Source organism: Trachinotus anak, unplaced genomic scaffold (genome assembly GCF_046630095.1).
Source record: "Trachinotus anak isolate AG129_WGS33_773 ecotype Australia unplaced genomic scaffold, CSIRO_AGI_Tana_v1 ptg000011l, whole genome shotgun sequence".
Taxonomy (NCBI): Eukaryota; Metazoa; Chordata; class Actinopteri; order Carangiformes; family Carangidae; genus Trachinotus; species Trachinotus anak.
This window is the reverse complement of record NW_027273862.1, coordinates 27169900-27194082: the sequence shown is the minus strand read 5'-3', so window position 1 is coordinate 27194082 and position 24183 is coordinate 27169900. Positions and strand designations below refer to the sequence as shown.

At 41.9% G+C, this 24183-nt stretch overlaps 1 protein-coding gene across 2 annotated transcripts; it reads left to right on the top strand.

Moving 5' to 3' along the window:
* The first annotated feature begins 811 nt into the window (after positions 1-811).
* On the top strand, positions 812-22113 carry slc6a5 (solute carrier family 6 member 5). Of its 2 annotated transcripts, XM_071489984.1 has the most exons (16): positions 812-939; positions 1910-2389; positions 3998-4145; positions 4646-4777; positions 4901-5074; positions 6586-6736; positions 7429-7561; positions 8624-8758; positions 8856-8959; positions 10101-10225; positions 10464-10576; positions 14403-14534; positions 14946-15045; positions 17622-17722; positions 20263-20430; positions 21481-22113. In XM_071489984.1, exons 1-16 carry the CDS (start codon positions 937-939, stop codon positions 21634-21636), a joined length of 2355 nt encoding a protein of 784 aa, XP_071346085.1. In that variant the 5' UTR covers positions 812-936; the 3' UTR covers positions 21637-22113. The 2 variants fall into 2 exon arrangements, with proteins under 2 accessions (XP_071346085.1, XP_071346083.1); XM_071489982.1 differs by lacking the exon at positions 812-939 and having other exon boundaries at positions 1798-2389; positions 21481-21788.
* The last annotated feature ends 2070 nt before the right edge of the window (positions 22114-24183 follow it).

Below are 24183 nucleotides of genomic sequence, written 5' to 3'. Positions count from 1 at the left end.
AACTTGATCGTTGTTCCTGTCGGTGACGCATAGATCCTGTGCGTAAAACCCGCCAAGTGGAAAAACTATTTATAGTTCAGACCATTTTTAGCACAAAGTCTTTAACAATCACTTTTACTTCTACAACTTCCTAAAAATCATATTGTGTGTATAGTCCTGGTGTGTCTATGTAGCCTATACGTATGGCCTAAATGAAGCCAGCCTTGCCTTTTATGTATAATAATTTAAACAGACATTGTTAAAACTAACTTTGTCTTTTTTTGTAGTTTCTGAATTTGTCAGGCCTAAATGTTGATGACGGACAAGAGCAAAGTTTTACGAGGCTATAAGACCACGGACCTTGTGGACAGCAGATGCCTCCCTCCCAGGAGCCGCTCCTGTGATTGTAACTGTAGCAGAGAAACACGACTCAGCACAGTGCAAATACCTGTAATTTACACTCAGTGCAGCAGTTAGCCCCTCTCCCAAACCCGGAAATCTTTAACCCGAACGACCTGTGGTGTGTGTGTGTGTGTGTGTGTGTGTGTGTGTGTGTGTGTGTGTGTGTGTGTGTGTGTGTGTGAGCATCTACACATCCCCAGAGACCAGTGTATTAATCAGCTCTGAAAGAGTCCGTCCAGCGCTCACGCATGCACCATGCGTAATCAGAACGCACACGACTCACGCACACACGCACACACGCACCCCCGTCGTCTTGGCTACGGTTGTCCCTTTAAAAATCCGAATCCAAGGCCAATGATTTATCAAACTCCTATTATCAAGAAAATGTCACGGGAAGGGCACCTTGCTCTGCGCTGACGCAAACTCCGGTCTTTCCCACGGAGCCGTAGAAAAGCTTTGCACTTGGTGCTTTGCGCGGCTACAGCCAGTCCGCTCCCAGCGCTCTCCTCGTCCCTGTACAGCGGTTTCAAGCCTGCCAGCAGAGCTCCGCAGAAAATGGTAAGTGTCCTAAAACTCTTTTTTTTTTACTTTTCCACCTTCAGTTTCATCTGTTTTAGGAACTTATTCTCAGCTTTTTTAACAGCAGTTCGGTGCGTTGGGTTAGTTGCTCTGTCCATGGTGCTGAAATGCAGCTGCGTCTCCACATTAAAAAAACTTTCCTCACTTATTCATCCCATCACCAACCAGCTTGTTTTTTCTCCTCTAAAAGCCTTTAATTGGGCTTTTGAAAAGTTTGAATGGGTGAAAAAGTTTGATTTTAATCCATTTTACCTCATTTTCTACTTTCTTATTTATCATTTTCTGTTTAAACAGAAGCAAAACAGCCAGGTGCAGTTATTTAGTTATAGTCCCACTAATTAACAACAGCTCTTACCGTTAATCAATCAAGAGAGAGTTTTTTTTGTTGTTTCTGTTTTGTTTTGTTTTTTTTTATTAACCCCCCATTCTTCTTTTTAGAGTCTGGGTTTTTTTCTGGTTGCTCTGCAGACCCCTCAAAGCTAAAATTCAGGGAATCATTTGTAATTCCGACGCCCCGGGTCCGCTCACTGCTGTAACGCCGGTGATCTTGCATGCCTGCCGGGGAGAGCGGAGCCACCGAGAGACCCGCAGCAGCTTGTCTATTGCCCATAAAAATCAGTGGATGTGTGTGGCTGAATGACATGAGGGGGAAATGGGGCGTAAAATTAAAGAATCTTGCAGAAAGCGAGAACTGGAGAAGCAAAGCAACCCCCCTCCCTCTTACACCCCCTCCCCACACACACACAAACACACACCAGCACACCCGGTAGACTGTGAGCTGAAACTATAGAGCAGCCAGAGCCAGAACATGCTGCAGAAAAACGTTGCAGAAAGAGAATTGAGTATTTTCAGTCCCGGGGCAGAGATGGGCTGCAGCAGCCTCCCCGCCTCACGGTGTTTGTCTTCCTGCTGCCTTTTGTCTTGCTGATTTGTTTCTCCCATGTTCCAGGATTTCTCTGACCAGAGAGACATGGCCAAACAGCCGGCCAGCGCCAGCGCGCCTACCGGCTACATCCCGGCGCAGCAGTCCGACGGAGCTGCGGGACTTACAGCAAACAAACCGGACAACTCTGCCCCGTGCCCGCCGCCCGCCCCTCACCATCACCCGGCGCCTCAACCGCCGCCTCCGTGCAACGAGAGCAAAACTTTTTGTCCCACGGAAAATAAACCGGGAGAACCGGACGCCAACAAAGCGTATGGGACGTTTAAAAGCACTCCACCGGCGGTCCCCGGATCCGTCACCGTCAACTCGGCCTTCAGGAAGGATTCTGCCGGTTTGGCCCGCGGGGGGGCCGCCCAGTACGGCGACCCGCTGCGGGCCACTGCGGAGCAGAACAACACCGCGGGCAACTGGACGGCTATGAGCCAGACCACCATCATACTGGGGACAGATGGGAACACGTCTGTTCAGCCCGGCGCCGTGGCGGGGGTAAGTCAGCTGAATGAGCCGTTCCCGCAGCGGAGAGCGGCCGGTCTGGAAGCGGGCGCGGTGTGGATGTTTCCGTGTGTGGCTGATAAGACAGCAGACTGGATTAACCTGCTGTCTCCAAACAGGGGAGGTGCGCACTCCTGGGGGGCTCCCGCCGCCATGCAGAGCTTCAGCAGACCCGCGCTGCTGGTGTGTGATGGGCTGCTGCTGAGCTGTAATGTGCTCGTTTTCCAGGCGGTGTTCTGCGGGTTTGTGGCTGCACACATGTGCTTAAAAATGTTCATTTGCTGTCCGATAACTTCGGACCTGAATGTGGAGTGGGTGCTGGGGGCTTAGGTTCGGATCGTGGCCTGAAAGGAGCAGACGTGAAGAGTCCCTAGCGGAGCCCGGCCCTTCCTCTGGGGACGCGTAGAGATAATTGGTATTTAACTATCTGAAAACACCGCGGCCTGTGATCCCTCTCTCATTCAGGCAGTTTTTAAGTTTCCATAAAGCCACGTGACTGTGGTTCTTTTTTCTGAATTCATTTGTTGATAAATTGTGTAGAAACATGGGGCAAACAGTGATACTTATGGTGCCAGGGCCGAAGTCTTGCATGTAATGAGCAGTAGGCCATTCTGGGTGGACTCTGAGCTATTTGGCGTCCCTGCTGTGCGCAGCCTGTAGTCCTGGTCCCTGTGCACCAATCTGAGGCGCCGTCCAAACTTCCAGACCCGCTGATGTCAGCTGAAAGTCCGGGGAAGCAAACCGGAGGCAGGCTGCTTGTCAGCCAGTGTGAGGAACGACCGGGTCAGATGGAAACGGGTCCAAAATGAGGCTCGTTGTCTTTTTCGATGTAATAAACCAGTTTCCGGTCTTTTGTTCAGTTTGATTTTTGCTCACAAGCTTCAAGATGAAGATGATTACATGTTACTCTCGCGGTATTTTCGGTGTTTCCCGCCGCTCCCAGAAGAAAACACTTGGTATGGCCCAGAAGCCCAGGTGTTATCTGGCTGATAGACAGCACTGTATTACATGGGACTGCGGATAGCTTCCAGTCACACACACACACACACACACACACACACACACACGCACGCACGCCATGCAGGGTGTGTATTTATCGGAGTCCTCACGCTGTCTCTCGCAGGAATGAACACGGATCTCGTTGTGCAGTTGTAATTATTTTGTCAGTGTTTGCTTCCGGTTTCTTTGTGGCCCTTTCATGTGTTTTTTGAATCCTTCCACGTCAGATCTTGGCTGTAGATTCAGGCGGCTTGGTGACAATGACAGGCCTGTCAGCGCAGTTGCGCATGGGTCTCCTGCACAGGCTTGTCTCTGGAAAGCTGCTGCTCAACTCTGATGCTCCAAAGCTTCTGGACCGCAGAACAAACATGAAGGAGAGATCCAGATGTACTGAGCTTCACGGCTGCGCTCAAAAACACCCATGCCTGTGTATTTAAGCTGTTCTAAAAGGAGCCTTTTGATGGTGGTTGTTGACTGAAGGTTACTGGCAATTTTAAAAAATATTTTTTATCCGCCTGTTATTTTTCAAATGATTGAATTTGCGGCCTATTGTGACAAGGCTCGTTTTGGAGAATGAATGAATGAGTGTTTTTTTCCTCTCAGGCTGACGATGATGACGATGGGGGAGATGAGAATAAGGCCAGAGGAAACTGGTCCAATAAACTGGACTTTATTCTGTCCATGGTTGGCTATGCGGTGGGACTGGGGAACGTGTGGAGGTTCCCTTATCTTGCCTTCCAAAATGGTGGAGGTAAGAGTCCAGGGCCAGTGCTTTCCATTCCTGACACAAAACAAACGAAAAATCTGTTTTTAAAAAAATCATATAAATCAGACTTTGAATTCTTATCGTGTCTTTTATAATGTGCCTCACAGATATCATTGTAGGCCTTTAACCAGCCCACTAAAAGAATAACAAAAATAATTTAAATTACAATAAATTAAAAAAGACAGAAAAAATAATAGAAAGAAAACTGCACAAAAATAAGTGATTTAAATCATTAAGAAAGCTGTCAAAATGTATTATTATTATTATTATTATTATTATTATTATTATTATTATTATTATTATTATTATTATTATTATTATTGTTATCATATGTTTTAAGCCATGCACAGATAATTGATCTTTTTCATCCATTAATAGCGCACGGATCCGGACTGTGTGTTGTTTGAACACCAGCAGGTTCTTTCCCAGGCTCTCCTGGCTCTGTGTAAGCTGCGCTCTGTAGCCTGCTCTTTCATTTCTTGCAGGAGCTTTTTTGATCCCCTACCTGACAATGCTGGGCATTGCCGGGATCCCTATCTTTTTGCTGGAGGTTTCCCTGGGCCAGTTTGCCAGCCAGGGGCCTGTGTCAGTGTGGAAATGCATCCCAGCTCTACAAGGTAAACTGCCACAACTAGTCAACCGAAGGACAATTCAAAAATAAAACTCATTTGTTCTCATCAAAGCTTCTCTACTTTTTCTTAAGAGTAATTTATATATTTCGTCTCATTTATTTATTTTAGGTTGCGGGATTGCCATGTTGATAATATCTGTCTTGATAGCCATATACTATAATATTATAATGTGCTGGACACTGTACTACCTGTTCGCTTCGTTGAAGGGCTCACTGCCATGGGCTAACTGTAGGAATGAGTGGAACACGGTGGAATGTAAGGACAAAGACATGCTGCTGTTAGGTAAGACACACACCTTCACACACACTCTCACACACGCACACACACACAGTTACACACCAAAAGCACCCCTCTCTCTTCACAATGCGCAATGCGTCATGCCTCCCTCAGCTGAGGTGTCCTGCACTATAATGAATCCTGACCTGTGATCTCTGCGGTGTTTTCACCCTCAAACACACTTTAAATTTAGAGCACATCATTTATCTGTTTGCTCCATTTTAATGACAGGGGCCAGTGGCTTGTCAGCAGGGCCTCAGTGTGGAGGGTTACACCCACAGACGCGCATTTGATACATTTTCGATTCTTATTTTGCGCGATAATGACAGATTATATCAGTGTATTATCCTGTAAAGCTGCAGTGCACAGCTGGAGCAGTCTGTTTTGGTCTGATCTTTATAAAACTGGAGATAAAATCATGTTGTGGCTGTGGGAAAATGACGCAGGAAGCGCTGTAACGTCGGTTTGCGTCGAATAAACATCGAACTCCCGCTCATTCTGCGTAAAATTCCGCCTTTAGCGATTCTGTGAATTCAGCACAAAAACTGCTTGCTTGACAGATTTACTGTACAGACCGAGCTGCTGCAGTGCTGCAGTGAGCCCGGGACTGACCCCTGCTGGCTGCATCACGAACTATAGGCCCACTCAACACTGTCGTCTCTCTGCCACTCTCTCTCTCTCTCTCTCTAAATCTTATGAATGAGGAAAACAATTTAAGCAATAAGGAAAATCTGCTTACAATTTCAAATTAATAATAACAGAACAGGAATTAGATTAAAACAATGCAAACTGCAATATATAAATATGTTTTGCACATATGTGGGGATAAAATTATGTGAAGACCTTTTCAATATTATGCACAGGCTCTGCAAAAAAATTATTTTGTGCAACTTATAATCTTACATTTCGATTTCAGAAATATGTTTATCTATGAGGTCATTTTAAAGGCCATGTTTCTGTGCCCTGTCCGACAAGATTCAAACGTTTGTGTTATTTTGTACAGTTGCAGAAATGTCTGGTATATCAAGTTATTTCTGTGTTAGATGTTATTCTCAGTATGGATTTATTGAAGTGTTTTGTCTTGAATTTAGAACAAAGTTTTGTGAATGCAAATCAGAATTAACATTTTCACAGTTTAACAAATGTGCGTCATGTAAAAAGCTGTTTTGTCTGCACATTTTTACCTGATTTGTCTGCATGAAAAAATGTGCAGTCAAAAGGAAAACAGGGTTTCTAAAGCATCTAAGCATCTGAAATGAGGCAGAGCATCATTTATGTTATGCATATCTGGTTGTGTATCTAGAAGAACAAAGTGTAATACGGCTCCCACTGAGGCTCCACGCTGCACACACTGCTGCAGCAGCCTCCTGTCAGTCCTCCTCTCCATAAATCAGATCCATCTGTTCACTCCCGCTTTGCTTTCAGTGTGAAAACCTGAGTGGACAGTAAAGTCTGTGCCACAGCTGCACTCTGCCACTCTCTCCCCGCTGACATGTGTTGGTTTCTGATTGGAACAGACACGTGCATCCTGCGGGACAGAAACATCACCTCCATCAAGAACTCCAGTTTCTGTCTGTCCGCAAATGCTGTGGGGAACCTGACCAAACTGTTAAACATGACTGTGGACGGCAACAAGACCTACGTCAGCCCCAGTGAGGAGTATTTCAAGTGAGTGAACCTTCTGGCTGATGACAAACAGCAGTATTAAGTAGAATTTTAATTCAATAGAAACTAAAATTTGGCCTGTACAGTTTGGTTTAATGGTCTAATTTTCTTAGTTTTTAGAAATATGATGAGATGAGAGAAAAAAATCAGGCAATTTCCAGGTCAAAACAGCATCAACTTGCAGTGGTAAATGGTTCACAGACACTAAGACCACGGTTGGTTATAATGATCAAATTTCACAGACACATGTCTCTACATTTTTGTTTTAGAAGATGAGCACTAAATCTGTGAATTTAACCCACAAAGCCAGAGTTTGCCAAAACTGTTTCTTCTGACAAAAAATCTCCCATATCTTCTCTCTTTTCTTAAAACAAGTGAAAGTTTAATTTCCAAGAAAAGTACTACAACCTCAGTGCAAAATGCAAACTGAGTGTCAGTGTCTTAAAACAAGACAGAATAAGTCTCTGCACTAGAATTAAGAAAGATGAGACCTGACTAATTGGATCCAATTGATTTTTGTCAGAAAAACTTCAAAATAATCTCAGTGCACTGGCAGATTTAGAGATGATAATATACATAAAAGACTTTCTAAGAGAATTTGCAGCATGCAGATTTACATATATATTTAATTTGTTTTAGGTTTACAGTGTCAGTAGTTTTCGGGCTGAGTTTTTCTGTTTGAATCACACCTGCAGGTACAATGTGTTGCACATCTCTAAAGGGATTGAATTTCCAGGAGACATTCGCTGGCCCCTGGCAGGCTGTCTTCTCCTGGCCTGGCTCATCGTCTACGCTTCTTTAGCCAAAGGAATTAAGTCATCAGGGAAGGTAACGCATCACAAACACTCCATAAATGAATCCTCTGATCTCTGCTGTTTGCACCTCTGGCACAGCTGCAGAGGGGAAGCTGGAGGTGTGTTCAGTTTTCCCCTCAGTGATGAAAGCGCCACCTAGTGACAGAATATGGGACATACAAGATGTGAGATCTGCAGTTCCTCAGCAAGGGAGGAACTGAAGTTTAAATCAAACAGCCCTCACAAACAACTGTCTAGAATGGGGTTCTTATACCTCGTTCAAGTTCACATCCAGATCCAAGATAAGAAAATACCCAAAAACTCAAATATATCGGATCTATGTGGAAAACTTCACCACATATCAATTATTATTTATGCCTTTATATACAAAGTTAATTTCAATGAAAAGGCAACTAAGGTAGATGATTCTTACACTTTAATGTTACCTTTAAATGAATGTTTATAGACGTCTTTTAGAAATATATAGGCAGGGTTCTTTGACTTAGCACAACCACAGTGTCTGACACCACCAGAGACACAGGCTGGAGAGCAGCATTTTATTCCCACGTTGGAAGGAAAAAAATACAGAGAAAAAGTGAGAAATTTACTGCCACTGGAACTGAACCTCACTTTATGTAGCAGCCATCTTTCATATGTCAGTTTCATGATTATCCTCTGTAGAAGGAACAATTTGCTTTTGAACTTTTTTTTTGTAACTGGGTGCATCCAGGAGTTAGAGACAGTTCAGATAATATTCTTGTGTCATGTTGCCCTCTACTGGTCATTGGGGGGAAATGCAACACACCTGAGCCTCAGGTCTGATTAGTGATGCTGTATCAGATGCTGGTGTTGTGAGAGGGATCATGTAAATTTGGGCTGTTCTTGCTGGTTACTTCAGTGAGCTGACACCTACAGGAAATAATCTCTTAACAACATACTGCTGAAGAAATTTTACTCATATTTAAGGTGATATTGTGTAGGGAAGTAGCGAGTCTTTGGCTAAAAATGACAAAAAACACAATTTTTAGCAAGTTTTGTTTTATTAAAATATTAGTTTTCATCTCATGTTGCCTCATCTCGTCCCGTCTCTGCTCAGGTGGTTTATTTCACAGCCACATTTCCCTACGTGGTGCTGGTCATCCTCCTGATCAGAGGAGTGACCCTCCCCGGTGCCGGCGACGGCATCCTTTACTTCATCACACCAAAATGGGAGAAACTCAATGACGCTAAGGTGCCTGATGTTTGCTCACATGATTCCATCAAGAGTAAAGTAAGTTTTTCCCATTTCCTGCTCTTCACCTGCAGCTCTCTTCCTCTCCCTCCCTCAGGTGTGGAAAGACGCAGCCACTCAGATCTTCTTCTCTCTGTCGGCTGCCTGGGGAGGGCTCATCACTCTCTCTTCTTACAATAAGTTCCACAATAACTGCTACAGGTAAACACACAAAAGGTAAACTATGCTTCTGGCAGACAAATTCAAACTGTCACCACAGACTCATGATGCTACTGTAGACCTGTATGAGGATAATGAATGGTGCTCTGCAGCCAGCAGTTCAGTGTTTCTCTATTATCTCCCACTGGCATTAGAGCCATTGAACAGGCTTTATGTGCAGATATAGAGCTCAGCTCAATATCAGCTTGTTTCTGTCATCAATGACTCTGTAACACTCAAGACCTTTGTTTTGAAACAAGAGTGATCTGATTTCAGATTTTTATGTGTCTCTGGTTTAAGACTAAAACATAACATGAGTGTAAGAATATACAGCATTGTTGTAATTTAAGATGAACTGATGAGCTGGGTGGATCATAAATTCTGCAGTTTGTGCTCATTTTGTAAGTGTTGGTTGATTTCATGATTAAAGTCCTGAAACCATGTTGTCAGATCAGATCAGATAATACTGAGTTTCTCACGTAAACACACACACAGCTGAGGTGTATGAGTAAACACACAAACACTTTCACAGTTAAGATTTGTAGAAAAATGTGCATTTCTCATACAGTAGATTTTTTAAAAATCTGAAACATTCACAGTCACTTTGAACATTGTTTCAGAACATGTTGAACTTAGAAATCTACACTGTCCTCTGTGACTTTATATTTATTGATATTTTAGTAGTACACAAGTATAGCAACAAAAAAACTGTCAGAATAGCAGCCATGAAATTAACACACACATATTCCTCATACTGTACATCAACTGTACATGAACATAAACTAAAACAAATAATATTTAAATTTTTTGGTGACTCTGTCTGAGACGTGCTAATTCAACTCTGTTTTTGAGGCAGCAACAAAATAAGAGAATCATTTTACAACATGAAGTAATGCGCCCCCTTGTGAACACCTTCTGTAAATGCCTTTTTAGAGCAGACAGTTTTTATTCCTAACACCAGAGGGCACTGTTGTATCTCTTATCTGTGTGCACACAAGTCAGGGCCTCCTGTGTTAAATAAAAGAGCATAATATCATTTAATAATTATTTAATGTTTTAAACATTAAAGCACTCTTGCAGAAACTAAAGGAGATGTTCACTTATTTAGCCCCTTCCTGGTCTCTTCCTCTTTTCTCCCCTGCAGGGACACTATTATTGTGACATGTACAAACAGTGCCACCAGTATATTTGCTGGGTTTGTCATCTTCTCAGTCATTGGCTTCATGGCACATGAGCTGAAGGTGCCGATAGAGAAGGTGGCGGATGAAGGTAAGTCACCAAACCAGCAGGCAGGAGCAGCAGGCCGGCGCTGCTCCCTGAAACACACCTGAACAAGTTTGATCTCTTTGCCTGAGGTGGAAACGGTGTGTGTGCGTATTCATTTATATATAAGTGTGTGTGTGTGTGTGTGTGTGTGTGTGTGTGTGTGTGTGTGTGTGTGTGTGTGTGTATGTGTGTGTGTGTGTGTGGCTGGCTGTGTGGCTGTGTGGTTGTGTGTGTGTTTCAGGTCCAGGCATAGCGTTCGTGGTGTATCCAGAGGCCCTGACCAGACTTCCCCTGTCTCCATTCTGGGCAATCATCTTCTTCCTCATGCTCCTGACTCTTGGCCTCGATACTATGGTAACTACTACGTCTTTAGTGTGTGTGTGTGTGTGTGTGTGTGTGTGTGTGTGTGTGTGTGTGTGTGTGTGTGTGTGTGTGTATTGTTGTCTTTATACTTTTTTGTGCCACATATGTCCTTATAATAAAGATGAGGGTAAATCTCCAAGAGTAAAAGAATAATTTACACAGCTTCTCCTCTATAAGGTTTAAAACCACAAGGAATTCAGCTTGTACAGAAAAAATCAAAATCATTGTAAACGCACCTGTGTTTCATTTCAATCAGATTAAAATTCGAAAATCCAGGAAGTGATCAGCCTAACTTAGCTCAAAGACTGGAGGCTTCTCTGTTAAAAAGAACAAAAAAATCCTTTCAACAACTCTAAAGTGTTTTTATTCACGTTGTGTCTTGTTAGCTACCATCTCAGCCACGAATCCATCCAAGAGTCAGCTGGTTTTCAAGCCATAGCTCCAGTGCTAACGCTAACTGCTCCACAATATTTTCTTTCAACACATGTTAAACAAACAAGACACAACATACAACATGGTGTTGGAATTGTTGGAAGGCGTATTTTGTTTTACTTTATTTTATTACTTTTCATGGAGCTATGTTAGCAGGTATCTCCAGCTTTCAGTCTTTGTTCTAAACTAGGCTAAACACCTACCAGACCTACCTCTGTAGTGAGATTAAAATATTATTTCTATGTTTTTTTTTCCTCCATAGCTGGACATGAGAAAAAAGCAAATCTCTTTCCTTTTTTTGGCCACTTGGGGGCAGAAAATCGTCACAACATTTTGTCAAATGGTTACTGTAAATTCCAAGGCTCAAGGCTTGGCAGTAAAGTGAAGTCTGTATGTCTCCATCTTCCTTAACCCGGTTTTATCAGGGCATTTTTGCAACAAACAGCTGGGGGAAGTGAGGATGATGAGAGCACTAAGACTGAAAAAACTTAAATGTACCATAAAACCCAAACAATGAGCTGACAGAGGCTAAAAAAATCAGTTGAGTGGCAGAATTTTTTGGATGCTGGTTTGTGAGAAAGCAGTTTGTGTTGTTACTCCAACACCAAACAGTCTGTATTTCTGTTGGCTCACAACATCAACATCAATCTTTCTGTCAGACACAAGAGTCTCTTGATTTTAGTTTGCTCCAAAGTAAACACTCAGCTTGGTAGCACCATCCAGCTTCGTAGAACCGCTGCACACATTGACCCAATTAACATAATAACACCACCTGCTGCAACTGATTTCAGCAGAAGTGTTCGACTCTCCAGGTACTCGAGCAGAGGGAGGTCTGTGTGATTGGAGTGAGTGGAATGAAGTTGACCTTGAAGATTTTGAACAACAACACTGAAGTAACTCTAAGTTTAAGCACAATTAAAGTACACTTAAATAAATTGGTTCCAGCCTTCCAGCTCTGAAAACATCTCCTTAGACTTTTCTCACTATTTTCTGACATTTTATAGACGCAACGATCACAAAATAATGTAGAGATTAATCATTAGTGAAAAGGTTTATGAGGCCAGAGGCAGGTATGGAGGCTTGAGTGTGCCACTACAGTATTTATAGACTTTTACAGTGTTTTACTGTAATCAATTAATAAATATATGAATCTAAAAAGCTGTCGTAAATTGATTGATTACATTTGCATTTAAACAATACATTGATGCATTCACTCAAAGTGAGCTTGAAAAGTTATTACATTTAGCAATTAATAAATCTGCTACCTTATTGTTGTCCTTATATTATTGATAAATACATTATATAATGGAAACACAAAATAGTCTTGTAAATTTTACCTTTTAATAATTCCATGTAGTTATGTGTCAGCAATTCATATTCCATCTCACAATCAATTTGTCTCCTACTGTAACATTTACAGTTTACATTTTGGAAATGTTTCAACTGATCAATTTATTAATCTATCACAGCTGTATATTGTAAAGTAGTTTGGAGTCTTAATTGTTCTTTAAAGCTCCTGAAATGAGACATAAAACAAAACTAAAGGTGAGAAACCCAGAATTCCTTTTAAAATATAGTAAATTTCAGTTTGTGCTCAGTGTGACGTTACACCATCTGCCACTTCTCATTAGGTTGCTCAAATTATGATATTTTGCACAGAAATATAAAGGAGTACAGTTTTCATGCTTTTTTTTCTACCAGTTAAATATATATTTACATCACTGTTAAAGTTGCTCTAATCAATATTTTTTTTATTGACAATGACTTAAATGTGTACGTGTAATGTGAAAGGTTTAGCTCACTGTGACAAACCCACAGAGAATTTAATTATCACCCAACTGCAGACGCTGCTCTCATCAATGTTGTTGTCATAAGCATTGCAGGTTGTATTCACTGCAAAAGCTCTGATAAATTCATTGCACACTTCTAATTATGGTAAACAGAGAAAAGTTAAGAATTAGCTAATGAATAATGTGGAGCATTTAGCAGCTAAAGAGTCAGATATTTCCCTCAGGAGCTGCTGGAGACCAAATTGGAGATTTATGAGTAAATAAGTATGATAACAGTGAATAGTTTGGTTGCCACAAATACAGCTCCAAATGAGTGATAATGTTGCTCCGTCTGCTGAATGTGTAAATAAGAAATATTTAACATCATAACTTTATTTTTTCAGCTTGTTTTGCTGCCAAAAAAACTCAGCTAATGCAGCTTTAAAGGGCCTCCTTTTCAGTACAAGCCATGCACCATCACAGCACTCAGGTGTAAAACTGTAATTGTGACAGCTGCTGCTCTGACTCTTTCCTGATGTAACTTAAGTGAACAAACACGTCAGTCCCCGAGATGTTTTTAACATCCAGAGCGCCTCCACATACAATCCTCCGCAAACAATTCCATATAAAACACCAACTCCTCCAAGTGCACCGTGGTGATCCTGCGCCGAGCAGAGGGCACAGTGGCGCATTAAGACACAAGTCAACAGTAACAGTAAATGATGATGTTACTTTGCCTTGGCGGCGGCAGCTCAGAGCAGCGGGCTGGTGGCTTTGTTGTAGAGAGCAGCTCGGCGGTAATAGGCTTGGGATGTTGACGGGAAATTAGTTTTGGGGGCTCAGCAGGAAGCAGAAGAGTGGAGAAGTGGCAGATAACTTGGTGCCAGTGGGTTTCTGTCTCACACACACACACACACACACACACACACACACACACACACTGTACCGACCTCCCTGAATTTGTCTGTTTGTATATTCATCCGCTGCTGTCCTTTGGGCTCTCAGCCCCTCTTACCATCATGTTACTTTTGTTAAACTCCAGACAGACCCCACCTGTCAGGTCTCTCCACTGTCATCTCAATTCTCCTGACTGCTTTGTTTTCAAATCTTCTCTTGGTCAGCATCAAAAAACATGTTCTTTATTTGTTCTGGAAGTGAATAAATAATCACGTTAAAATGTGTTTATTGGATGAATTGAGGACAAATGCCACACAACACTGGATGCTGAAGTGCTGACAGCAGCAGCTGCTCTGATTCAAATCAGGTAAACCTGCTGACTGGAGGCTTTCGAGTGGAAACGCTGCAGCAAACTGGCCTGATTGGACAATTTTCTCTAATTCTGTAGTGGAGACAGCCAATCAGGATCAGGATCTGCTGCTAGAGTTAACCTGTAACTGGATTTAACATTATTTTTTGGAAACCCTAAATTTAGAATAACATCTATTAAATTCTTGGTATTTTTCAGACAAAATCATGAATGTTTTTTGTGTTGATTAAACATCTTTCATCATACATGTGATTAAAAAGGAAAGAAATTGACTTTTCCCTCCCCTCTCTTCACATTTCTCTCCACTCTCTTTTCACTCTCTTTTTCCTCCCACTCACCTCTACCCCAGTTTGCCACCATTGAGACCATCGTAACCTCTGTGTCCGATGAGTACCCCAAATACTTAAGAAAACACAAACCGCTCTTCACCCTGGTCTGCTGTGTCTGCTTCTTCATCCTGGGATTCCCCATGATCACAGAGGTACGACACAGGCACGGAAACACACATCTACTGTATGTACACACACTGATGTTGCACCGCGGGGGACACTTGAGAATTCTCCCCACGCCCTGCGATTCTTTCTTTGAATAAGCCGACAGATTTCTGCATGTAAAGTGAAGTCGCAGCCTTCAGAGGACAGACTCAGTGAGTGGAACAAGAAAGGCTGAGTCTTATTACAATCCCCCCAGACAGCTTCAGAGGGCAAAATCCAGCCTAAAGTAGGATTCATCCATGTCATTTCTTATGATCCGGTACAAGCCAGTGTGAAAGATATGAACACGGACAAGTCAGAGGTAGAAAGAAATTAGGAAGCGGGGTGTTATTGTAAGATGATGCATTGAATAATTTTTTAATATTTTGTTTGTGTGTGTGTGTGTGTGCTCGTGACAGAGTGGGATGTACATGCTGCAGCTGGTGGACACATTTGCAGCCTCCTACTCTTTGGTCATCATCGCCATCTTCGAGCTGGTGGGGATTTCCTACCTCTACGGTGAGTACAGCTGATCCTGTTTTATCTCATGACCTTTGACCGACAAGACTTCTGAAGCCATGTGAGAGGCACACTAGAGGCTACAATGTTAGTTACATCCCACAGTATTGTTCTTGCAATTCTTCCACTCATGTTCTTGCGGGAGTCCTGAGAGCGACATTAGAGGGAGGGTCATGAGGTCACTAAAATCAAAAAAGCTAACAGAGCAACTTAACATCAGTTTCATTTCCTTCTCTGGTTGAAACGTTCAAGCCTTCTCTGCTGGGTGTAATCAGAAGTGTGCTCTCTTGTACCCGTAACCACATCCTGCAGTGATGTCACAGCGTCCAGGAGTACACCTCGACATCACTGTAACAAGCGAGGGGCTAAACCACCGGAGGTCAGCAAACACAAGACTGTCAGGGGGTGTTAAGTTGCTCTTTTATTTCTCTGAGGGGCACGAGCGTGTGCTCAGTAAATGTCACAGTCTTCTTATTTATTGGGATATATTGTGTGCAAACCTGATATTCTGGCCTTCCTGTGTGCACCCCAGGAAATATCAACTCTGTTATTATCCCAAAACAAATTTGCTGTGCAGCAATTGCAGAAACAAAACATTGCAAGTAAACTTTTTTTTATAAAGCACCTTTCAGAACCTGGGTTACAAAGAGCTGCACAGAGGAAATGTTTACGAAAATACAACAGGAAATGACAATATAAAAACAATGAAAACAATAAAAATTGCACAGAGTGCAATCAAACATTACACCATACAGTGCACTGAAGTTCATATAAAACAGGTGAGTTTTTAACAGCTCCTTAAAACTGTCGTCTGCGTCAGTATTTTTTATAACTAAGGGAAGACGAAGACCTGCAAAGGCACGGTCTTTGGTTTTAAGTACAGATCTCAGGACAGCAAGAAGGCGCTGGTCAGTAGACCTCAGTGATCTCACCAAGGTCAATGGACACAGTAAATATACAGGAAATATACACTGGGGCCAGCCTGGGTAGTGCTTTATAGGTAATTAAAATAATTTTAAAATCAATTCGGCGCTCTGTGGCTAACCCTTGTAGATTGGCCAGCACCGGTGTGATGTGTGACCTATGCTGTGTATTTGTTAACAGTCCAACTGGAGCTGAGAGAGGTGCAATTCAGGGTAGTGAATTGCAGTAATCAAGATGGGAGGAGACAAAAACATGGTTGATTTTTTTTTTTGAGATCTTGAAAGGACAATATAGTTTTGATTTTTGCAGTTGGAGGAAACAGGTCCAGACCACTTTATTTTTATAGAGAGATTTGAGACAGCAGGGACGAAGGCTGTGCAGCTTTTATACTTAAGAAACTGATGGTAATGTGGTTAGCTTTTGTTAACATTTCTTGCTAAGGCACTGAACTGACTGGACTGTCCTTACATCTCCATTCTTAGACTCTGTTGTTTTCAAGGTAAAAAAAATATTACTTAAAATCAGCTCCTCTGCCAGATATCAGATATCATAACCTCTGTCACTTGTTTCCCTGCCAGAACAACCTGCTCTGTTGTTTTGAAGATAAATTCTTTTCTTAGATTAGAAGCAATTATCTTTATGTGCTCCAGAGTTTTCTTTTCTGTTCTTTCCAATTCAAGGTGAGGGAGGTCAAGGTTTATATATTCTCACTTTTAATCCATTGCATAAGTCAAAATACCAGATGCTACACTTCCCATTTGCAGCTCTCTTGCATATTTTGATAGAAACCAAATCCTGCAAGGTTGGATGGTGGGTCCAGGTGGGCGGGGCTTGAGGCATGGCTGAGAGTGGGGACTGTTTTGTTATGACATCACAAAGTTCCAGAAGTCCTGATGGCTGGTTTTAAGGCTCAGTTTCTGAATACAGGCTGTGTGCATTTCTCTGTGGACTGAGGCTTTGATACTTTCACAGTATTAATATAGAACCTAGACCTGCTTTATAATGAAAAAACACATGGAAATCTACCTTTATGCGATGTGGGACCTTTAAACCAGCTGCAACTGCTTCAATAGAAAAATATTTGAAACACCTAAACACACATCAACTTAACTTTGTCTGTGTGTAAAAGGGGCTGATCATCCATACGTCCTCCTCACCTCTCTCCCTCTGCCGGGTACAAACTGTTATTCCAGCCGTGACCATTAGGTGTCTCTGTCGTGATGTGTAAGTCTCACACACAGGCAGAGATCTCAGGTGTGTGTCAGGAGTCTGTTACCAAGGAGCAAAGCGAGCGGCTCTCCTTCAGCTTTGTCAGAGCATCAGCACAGGGTGACATATTGAAATGATTTTGTGACTCTGCCTCTTCATGTCACTCACTGTTATCCATCAATAAAGGCAGAGGAATGAAGCCATCTGCTCCCTCGCCTATTCTCAGCGACGATAGAAACTGATGCTCTCTCTCTCTCTCTCACACACATACACACACATACACACACATACACACATACTCATGGATGGATTGAATTTGCTGATCTCTTTTTTGAGGGGACCTTATTAAACCCAGGTCACTGTCTGTGTCTCCTCTTTCTGACTTTCTCCCATTTCTCTACTTTTATTTGATTTCTCTTCTTTGTGTCTGTTTTTCTTTGCAGGTCTGCAGAGGTTTTGTGAGGACATTGAAATGATGATTGGTTTCCAGCCAAACCGATTCTGGAGAATCTGCTGGGCCTTTGTGACTCCAACTATCCTGACGGCATGTTTGTTTTTGCTCATCTCGTTCTCTGACACGCACACACGCACACACACACATGTGCAGCTTAAAATGCTTCCATTTTCACTGTCACCTCTCAAGTTCATTGATTTGCAATTGGAAAGGAACAGGGGAGAAATTGCTCCTGTTACGCTGAAATAGAAAATTATTTCTTCCTTCCAATTCCTGTCATGTCACCAAGTCTCAAGTTGTTTGTGTTGTGTCTCACAACAATCTCACAACTGTTAGTGTGACGTCAGTTCAGCTGCTGCAAACACACACATTTCTGGAGAAATAATTTCCTGGAACATGGCCACTTATTTGTCCCGTGCTGTGCAGCAGAAGCTGTAAATTCCAATGCACAGTGTTTACCAGCATTTCAGTGTTGGACAGTGGCAAGTGTTAATGTTAGTAATTATAATGGAAACCACCGTAGCTCCGAAGCAGAGGTGACGATGACAAATGGAGCAGCACTCAGGCTGGCTGGCCATCCCGCTGCTCTCGAGGGAGATCCGATTTCCTGCGGGAGCTCATTGATGCACAACCCCGGGCTAATCTATTTCTGCCTGCCTCCTATTTTCTGTTTGTTTGCCTTTTCTACTTCTTATTCTAGTCAGTCTCACCCAAATTTCTATGAAGATAGAAAACAGAATTTTTTTCCTGCTCTTTTTTTTTTTTTTTTTGTACTGACATGGTAAAAAAAAGGAGGGTCTCATTTTCATTATCCAGCCTCTTCTTTATAAACGATAGTGCACCAGCTTCAGCTGTGTGTCCTGAGATCAGAGCAGTTCACTGGGAAAAAAAAAAACTGCTTTAGAGCAGTGGGTCCCAACTTGTGGCCTGAGGCCCACTGGTGGGACCCAGAGGTATTGCAAGTAATTTTGTTGAAAATATGTAATAAAAAAAAACCAAAACCAAAAACATAAATAATGTTTTAAAATGAAATGGCCTTCAAACATATTTTTAAGTTTAATTTTTTTCTCATAGCCTATCACTGTGTTAAGGCAACTTTGATTCCGGACCACATCATATACTTGCTATCTCAGTCTGATTGCACACTTAAAGATTACATCCATGAGTATGAAATTGGATTGGTGGTTATCAACAGGAAAAAAAATGTAAAGGAAAGATGGTGAATCATGCTTTCAGTTCAATCCTGAATGTTCTAGTGTTATCGTTAAAATAACAAGTTCTCTGAAAACACATTATTTGGCCTCCATGTTGTTACAGGGTGGGCTATGAATTGGAAAAGGTTGGGAACTGCTCCTTGTTCAGAGCCGAAAATCATTCCACAGTATATATACAGTATATATATATATATATATATATATATATATATATATATATATATATGTGTGTGTGTGTGTATAGATAGATAGATAGTTATTTTTATTGATATGGATGAGGATTTGAATCTGAAGGATGCAGAAAACAAATCATTCAGTAATTAATTGACTTAGTATTAAATCACTTATGAAGTAATTATTCACACACACTCTAGCTTTGGATGAACTGTAGAGTGATTTGTGTCCTTTAAGAGTTGTGGATTTTTCTGTCGTTATTTGTTCTCTAGCGAAATTTAACTTTGTGTCCAATACCTACAGTATCTACTACAATGCCTGTAAGTATTATACAGCACAGGGATAACCTTCACAATTTTTTGAGCTAGCCCTTCATAAAAGCATTTGAATAAAATGCCAAAAACAAACAAAAAACAAAACTCAGATTGTGAGCATCTGTTGTTACCCAGAGCTGATACCTGAATTGTTTTTTAACTCACATTTTTATCTGTAGGAATAAAAAGAAAAAATGCCAAATGTAGATATACTTATAGTATGAGGTGCATGATTTTTCAACACAACTCTCAGACTTGTATGCTAATTAGAAAAGCCTGTCTGTAAAATTTAAAAAGTGACATATAAAGCTCGGCGTCATTGCGGTTATTCTCTGCATTCTTCTCACATGATGTTTTTGTGGGAAGGAACTCCCAGAATAGCTGCAAATGTTTTCAGTTACTTTACTATTTTATTCAAAATCTTTTCCTGTAGAAGCAAAGTAAAGATTTCGGGCAGTATACAGAAAAACTTTATTATTAGACCGACGCGTTTCGACTTGATGACCCTGATGAAGGCCACAAGCAGTTTACAAGTTCTTCTGTATACTGCAAGTGTTTTGACCTCTTTGAAAATGTTTTCATCACAGAGAAAAAGCTACTCCTATAAAAATCTGCTGTAGATTTGCAGGTTATGTTGTAAACATACAACCCAACATGCTCAGATTTTGCTCTTTAGCTACACAGGTTGTCTGTTGACTCTATAAACTGCAGTGAGTGTCCTCTCGCAGCAGGAAGCACATTTTGAAAGTGATAAATGTGCTGCTTTTAAAAATTTATTTTCTGGGAAAATCTGCAAACAAACAGTCAGTTTTTTTTTTGTACGTGTGGTGCAGGCCAGTAAACAGAAGCAGAAGTGATTTGCTCATGGACACTGTGGCAGTAGGCATCTCATTTAAAGTGCATTTCTTGGATTCCCTGGTTTGTGCAGGGCATCCTGGGACTGAGTCTGTACCAGTGGAAGGTGATGACGTATGAAGACTACACCTACCCCACCTGGTCCATGATTCTGGGCTGGCTCATGGTAATCTGCTCCGTCATCTGGATCCCCATCATGTTCGTCATTAAGATGCACCTCGCCCCCGGCACCATAATCGAGGTAATAATTGAGATGAAGCCGTGACGAGACAGCAGCACGTATGTTTTGTTTTTGTCTCCTATGCATGCACACACACACACACACTCTGTCGGAGAAATCAATAGTCTCATCATTCGCTCATTAGCAGGGAGAGGCAGGCTGCTGGGTGAGTATTAATTTGGATATTTCTCTGCGAGGCTGATGGGTCTCTTTTAAATACTGTACTCAGATTAATGGATGATGATGACTGTGGCTCGCTGTCCTGATATCTCTGTTCCCTCAGCGGCTCTGAGGACAGCCTCAATCACAGACTTTCCTCCAACTTCACATTTTAATTCATTTTCTTTGCCTGTCTGTGATAAGTGAATAATTATCAGCATGTTTACTTTCACGTACAGGAGATGTTGTGTGGTATGACTGGAAAACAACCTCACCCTTCACACAAAGCAATAACTTTAAATAGAGGTTATTTATTGATTTTTGGAAAATACATAGTACACGACATTCAATTGGTCTGAACATCATCTAAGGGTCACAAGAGTAGACATTACCCACAACGAGGAACAAGCTTAACAATGACAGGGAAAAAAGGTAATGTACAGTTTTATATAAATGGTACATTACTGCATTTATATGGCACAGGTATCCATGACTTTACATTCCTCCACACAAGTAATTTACACCAGTGTTGTGACATTGCTGATGGGAACAGCTGGGGTTGTCAGAGTTTTGCTCAAGTGTGGGCAGAAGATGCCAGGAATCAAACCGTCAACCCTACAATTAATGGATATTTGAGGCCAGTCCGTTAAATCAGAAATCAAAGGAATACTTGAACGTCCAGTATTTGCCAGGAGGCTCAGTTGAGTTCTTCAACTGTTCGGCTTTAATGAGTCCCTGTGTTAGTGTGAAGACAGACACGGTGGCAGACGGCGATGCACAACACTAAAAATTCCACACACACAGGATTTAACAACTGAGCTCCGTCTGTGCCCTATCTGTCACTACAGAAATGTCGTGATGTATCTGCTCTGCCTGTGTAAACCTGCTGTGTGTCACCTCTCCTCTCTGCAGCGTCTGAAGCTGGTCTGCTCCCCTCAGCCCGACTGGGGTCCCTTCCTGATGAAGCACCGTGGAGAACGCTACAAGAACATGATCGACCCTCTGGGGACCAGCTCCCTGGGCCTCAAGCTGCCCCCAAAGGACTTCCAGCTGGGCTCCTATCAGTAGCAGCCGTCCCGCCAGCACAGCACCCGCCACTTCCACCAGGAGAGGAGGGGCAATGTCTCTTCTTCCCTCTCCTCTTCTCTCTCTTTCTCCCGCCCATACTTCACCCTCTCTGCTTCCTGTTTTCCGTTCCTGTATTGTGGCTGTGGAAACAGGCTCCCTTTCCTCTTCTTTCTCTCCACCCCTCCCTCTCTTCTCTCAGGGAGGAGTGGCTGCCCAGGTGGAGTCTACTCCTCCGCTGCTGCTTCGTACTCAATTAATGGGCTATCATTGCCTCCCACACATGACCACTGATTACTCCAGAGCCCTTCCCAGGGATCTTTATTCCAAGAGAAAAATTGTGCCATAAAATGACACAGCTCAGACTGCACTTGCAATATTAGACTCACCATGGCTACTCCCTATGGAGTCGTGTGTGCATGTGTGTTTGTGTGTGTGTATGTGTGTGTATGTGTGTGCGTGTGTGTGTGTGTGTGCGTGCCATCATACTTTTGTGTAGAGATAATGAATCATTTTGCTGAAAGCAGACACAGGAAAACAAAAAGAAAATTGAGCGACAGAGAAACAACGGCTGAACGAGCTCGGCGGGGATCTGTGTTTTCTTCCATCTGTGTATAAAATTCCATTGGCAATATGACTAATATCAACTGCCTTGGAAAAAAAAACGGGAAAAAAAACATTATATGCACTGTTATCACATTTTGTTCCTCTCCAGTAGTACATATGTATATCCACACTTGCTACAGCTCAGTCGCTCTTGGTTTGTCAAAAATAGATTACAAGATCTGCAATTTGTGCCTCCTACATCCCAGTAGAGTAGCAAATGCGTCCTGATTACCACTTTCAGTACATACACTTTGGCCTTGGATGACTCTGCAGTATGATAGAGGCTTGGGTCTATTTTTCTCTCTGAACCCGAGGGACCATTTGTGATACCCTCTCTCTTTCTGTATTTAATAAGTCGTAATCCTGCTGTATTATCATAGAATATAAAGTAGCTCATTCCTAATGTAGGAAACCACTAGGGTAGCCTGTCCTTCCTTTAGTAGATGACCTTTTTAAGTCTTGGAAACCTGACCTGATAGTTGCTCTGTGGATATATTTTAGATGGTGTATTCATCACTGTATGTGTTGTGAAATTGTCTCACCATCTGTGGAAATCATTTTTACTACATATATATGTATATATATATATATATATATATATACATATATATATGTATGTATAGCCTCCAGCAGAGGAGCGAGCTAGTAAGACAGATATTGACAGAGTGTATGTGTGCGTTCTCTATGTCTCTCTTAACCCCATGTTTCTCTTGCTAGCTGTGTAATATCTTGTACAAAGTGTACACCTGTACAAAAAAAAAATCTATCTTCAAGTAGTAAGTGTGTGTGTTGTTGCGTTCCCACAATATTAGGAGCAGCTGCTATGTGTGAGTAGATGAAGATTAGACTAGAAAATGGCCGCCTCCTTTCCTGGAAGTGTACTTTGTCTCTTGATGTTTGTGGTAGAGCTCCGGAGACCTCTTTGCCATTTCAGACTTATGCCTCTTTGCTTCTCTGTGTGTCCTCATGAAAACAGGGTCTCAGGTATACTTGATTCCATCAGACTACTCCGGTAGTTGTAGGAACAACTGCATTCAGTACATAGGAAACAGAGAGTAGAGCCATCCTAATGCTAAATTATAATGGAAGCAGTGGGGAAGTGTGTTACAGGAGATCAGAATCAAAACACTACTTCCTGATGACCTCAATGCAGCAACACTTTTAAGTTTTGCTTACTGCTGCTTAAATGCGCCTTGCAGTTATTATACAGAATGTATGAGTGAATTAACCTGTTTTAACCAACTGTGGCAGTGCTAAATTAAGTGTCCTGTTTTCCATTACATTTGTAATATAGTTATATCAAAAACTATAATCAGTTGAGATAATTTAAAAAAAAAGCTAATTTAGAACGCCTTGTAATCAGCTAGAAATTTAAATGGCTTCTTGACCACTGACCAGTTTCTTTTTCTTCCAGAAAATGAAAGGCTGTCAGCAACTTTCTGGTTGCCTTGCTCACACTGTGATCCTTCAGAATCAGTCAATACTATACTACAGTCTGTACTATAGAACATTTCCCTTTAAGTCGTGCTGTTAATACAACATCAGCACATCAGTTACTGTAAGCGTGTTTCTTGAGGGCGGAAGACTAATCTGAGACTGGGTTTGCAGCCTTTTTCAATGTGACATGACAGGCAGCCAGCCTCTACTCTGAGGGCTGTCAGCCAATCACCTTCAAAGTAATGCCATATTTCCACTCAGATGCATTAGTCCTTTCCAAGCTTTGGTCAGTTGGATGTGCATTTTCAAATCCTGATTGGCAGTATTATGCTTTTAACACAACAGGCGTTTAAACTGTTGAGTGTTTTTAATGGAGGCTGCAGGTATGGATGCAATAACATTTGCTCAGAGTTTAAGGGTCTCCCTAACAATTTCTCTAAGCCATGACCTTTCATAATCTTGACATGAAAATAACACAGGTACAATTTTAGAGGTTTTAAGGTTTGA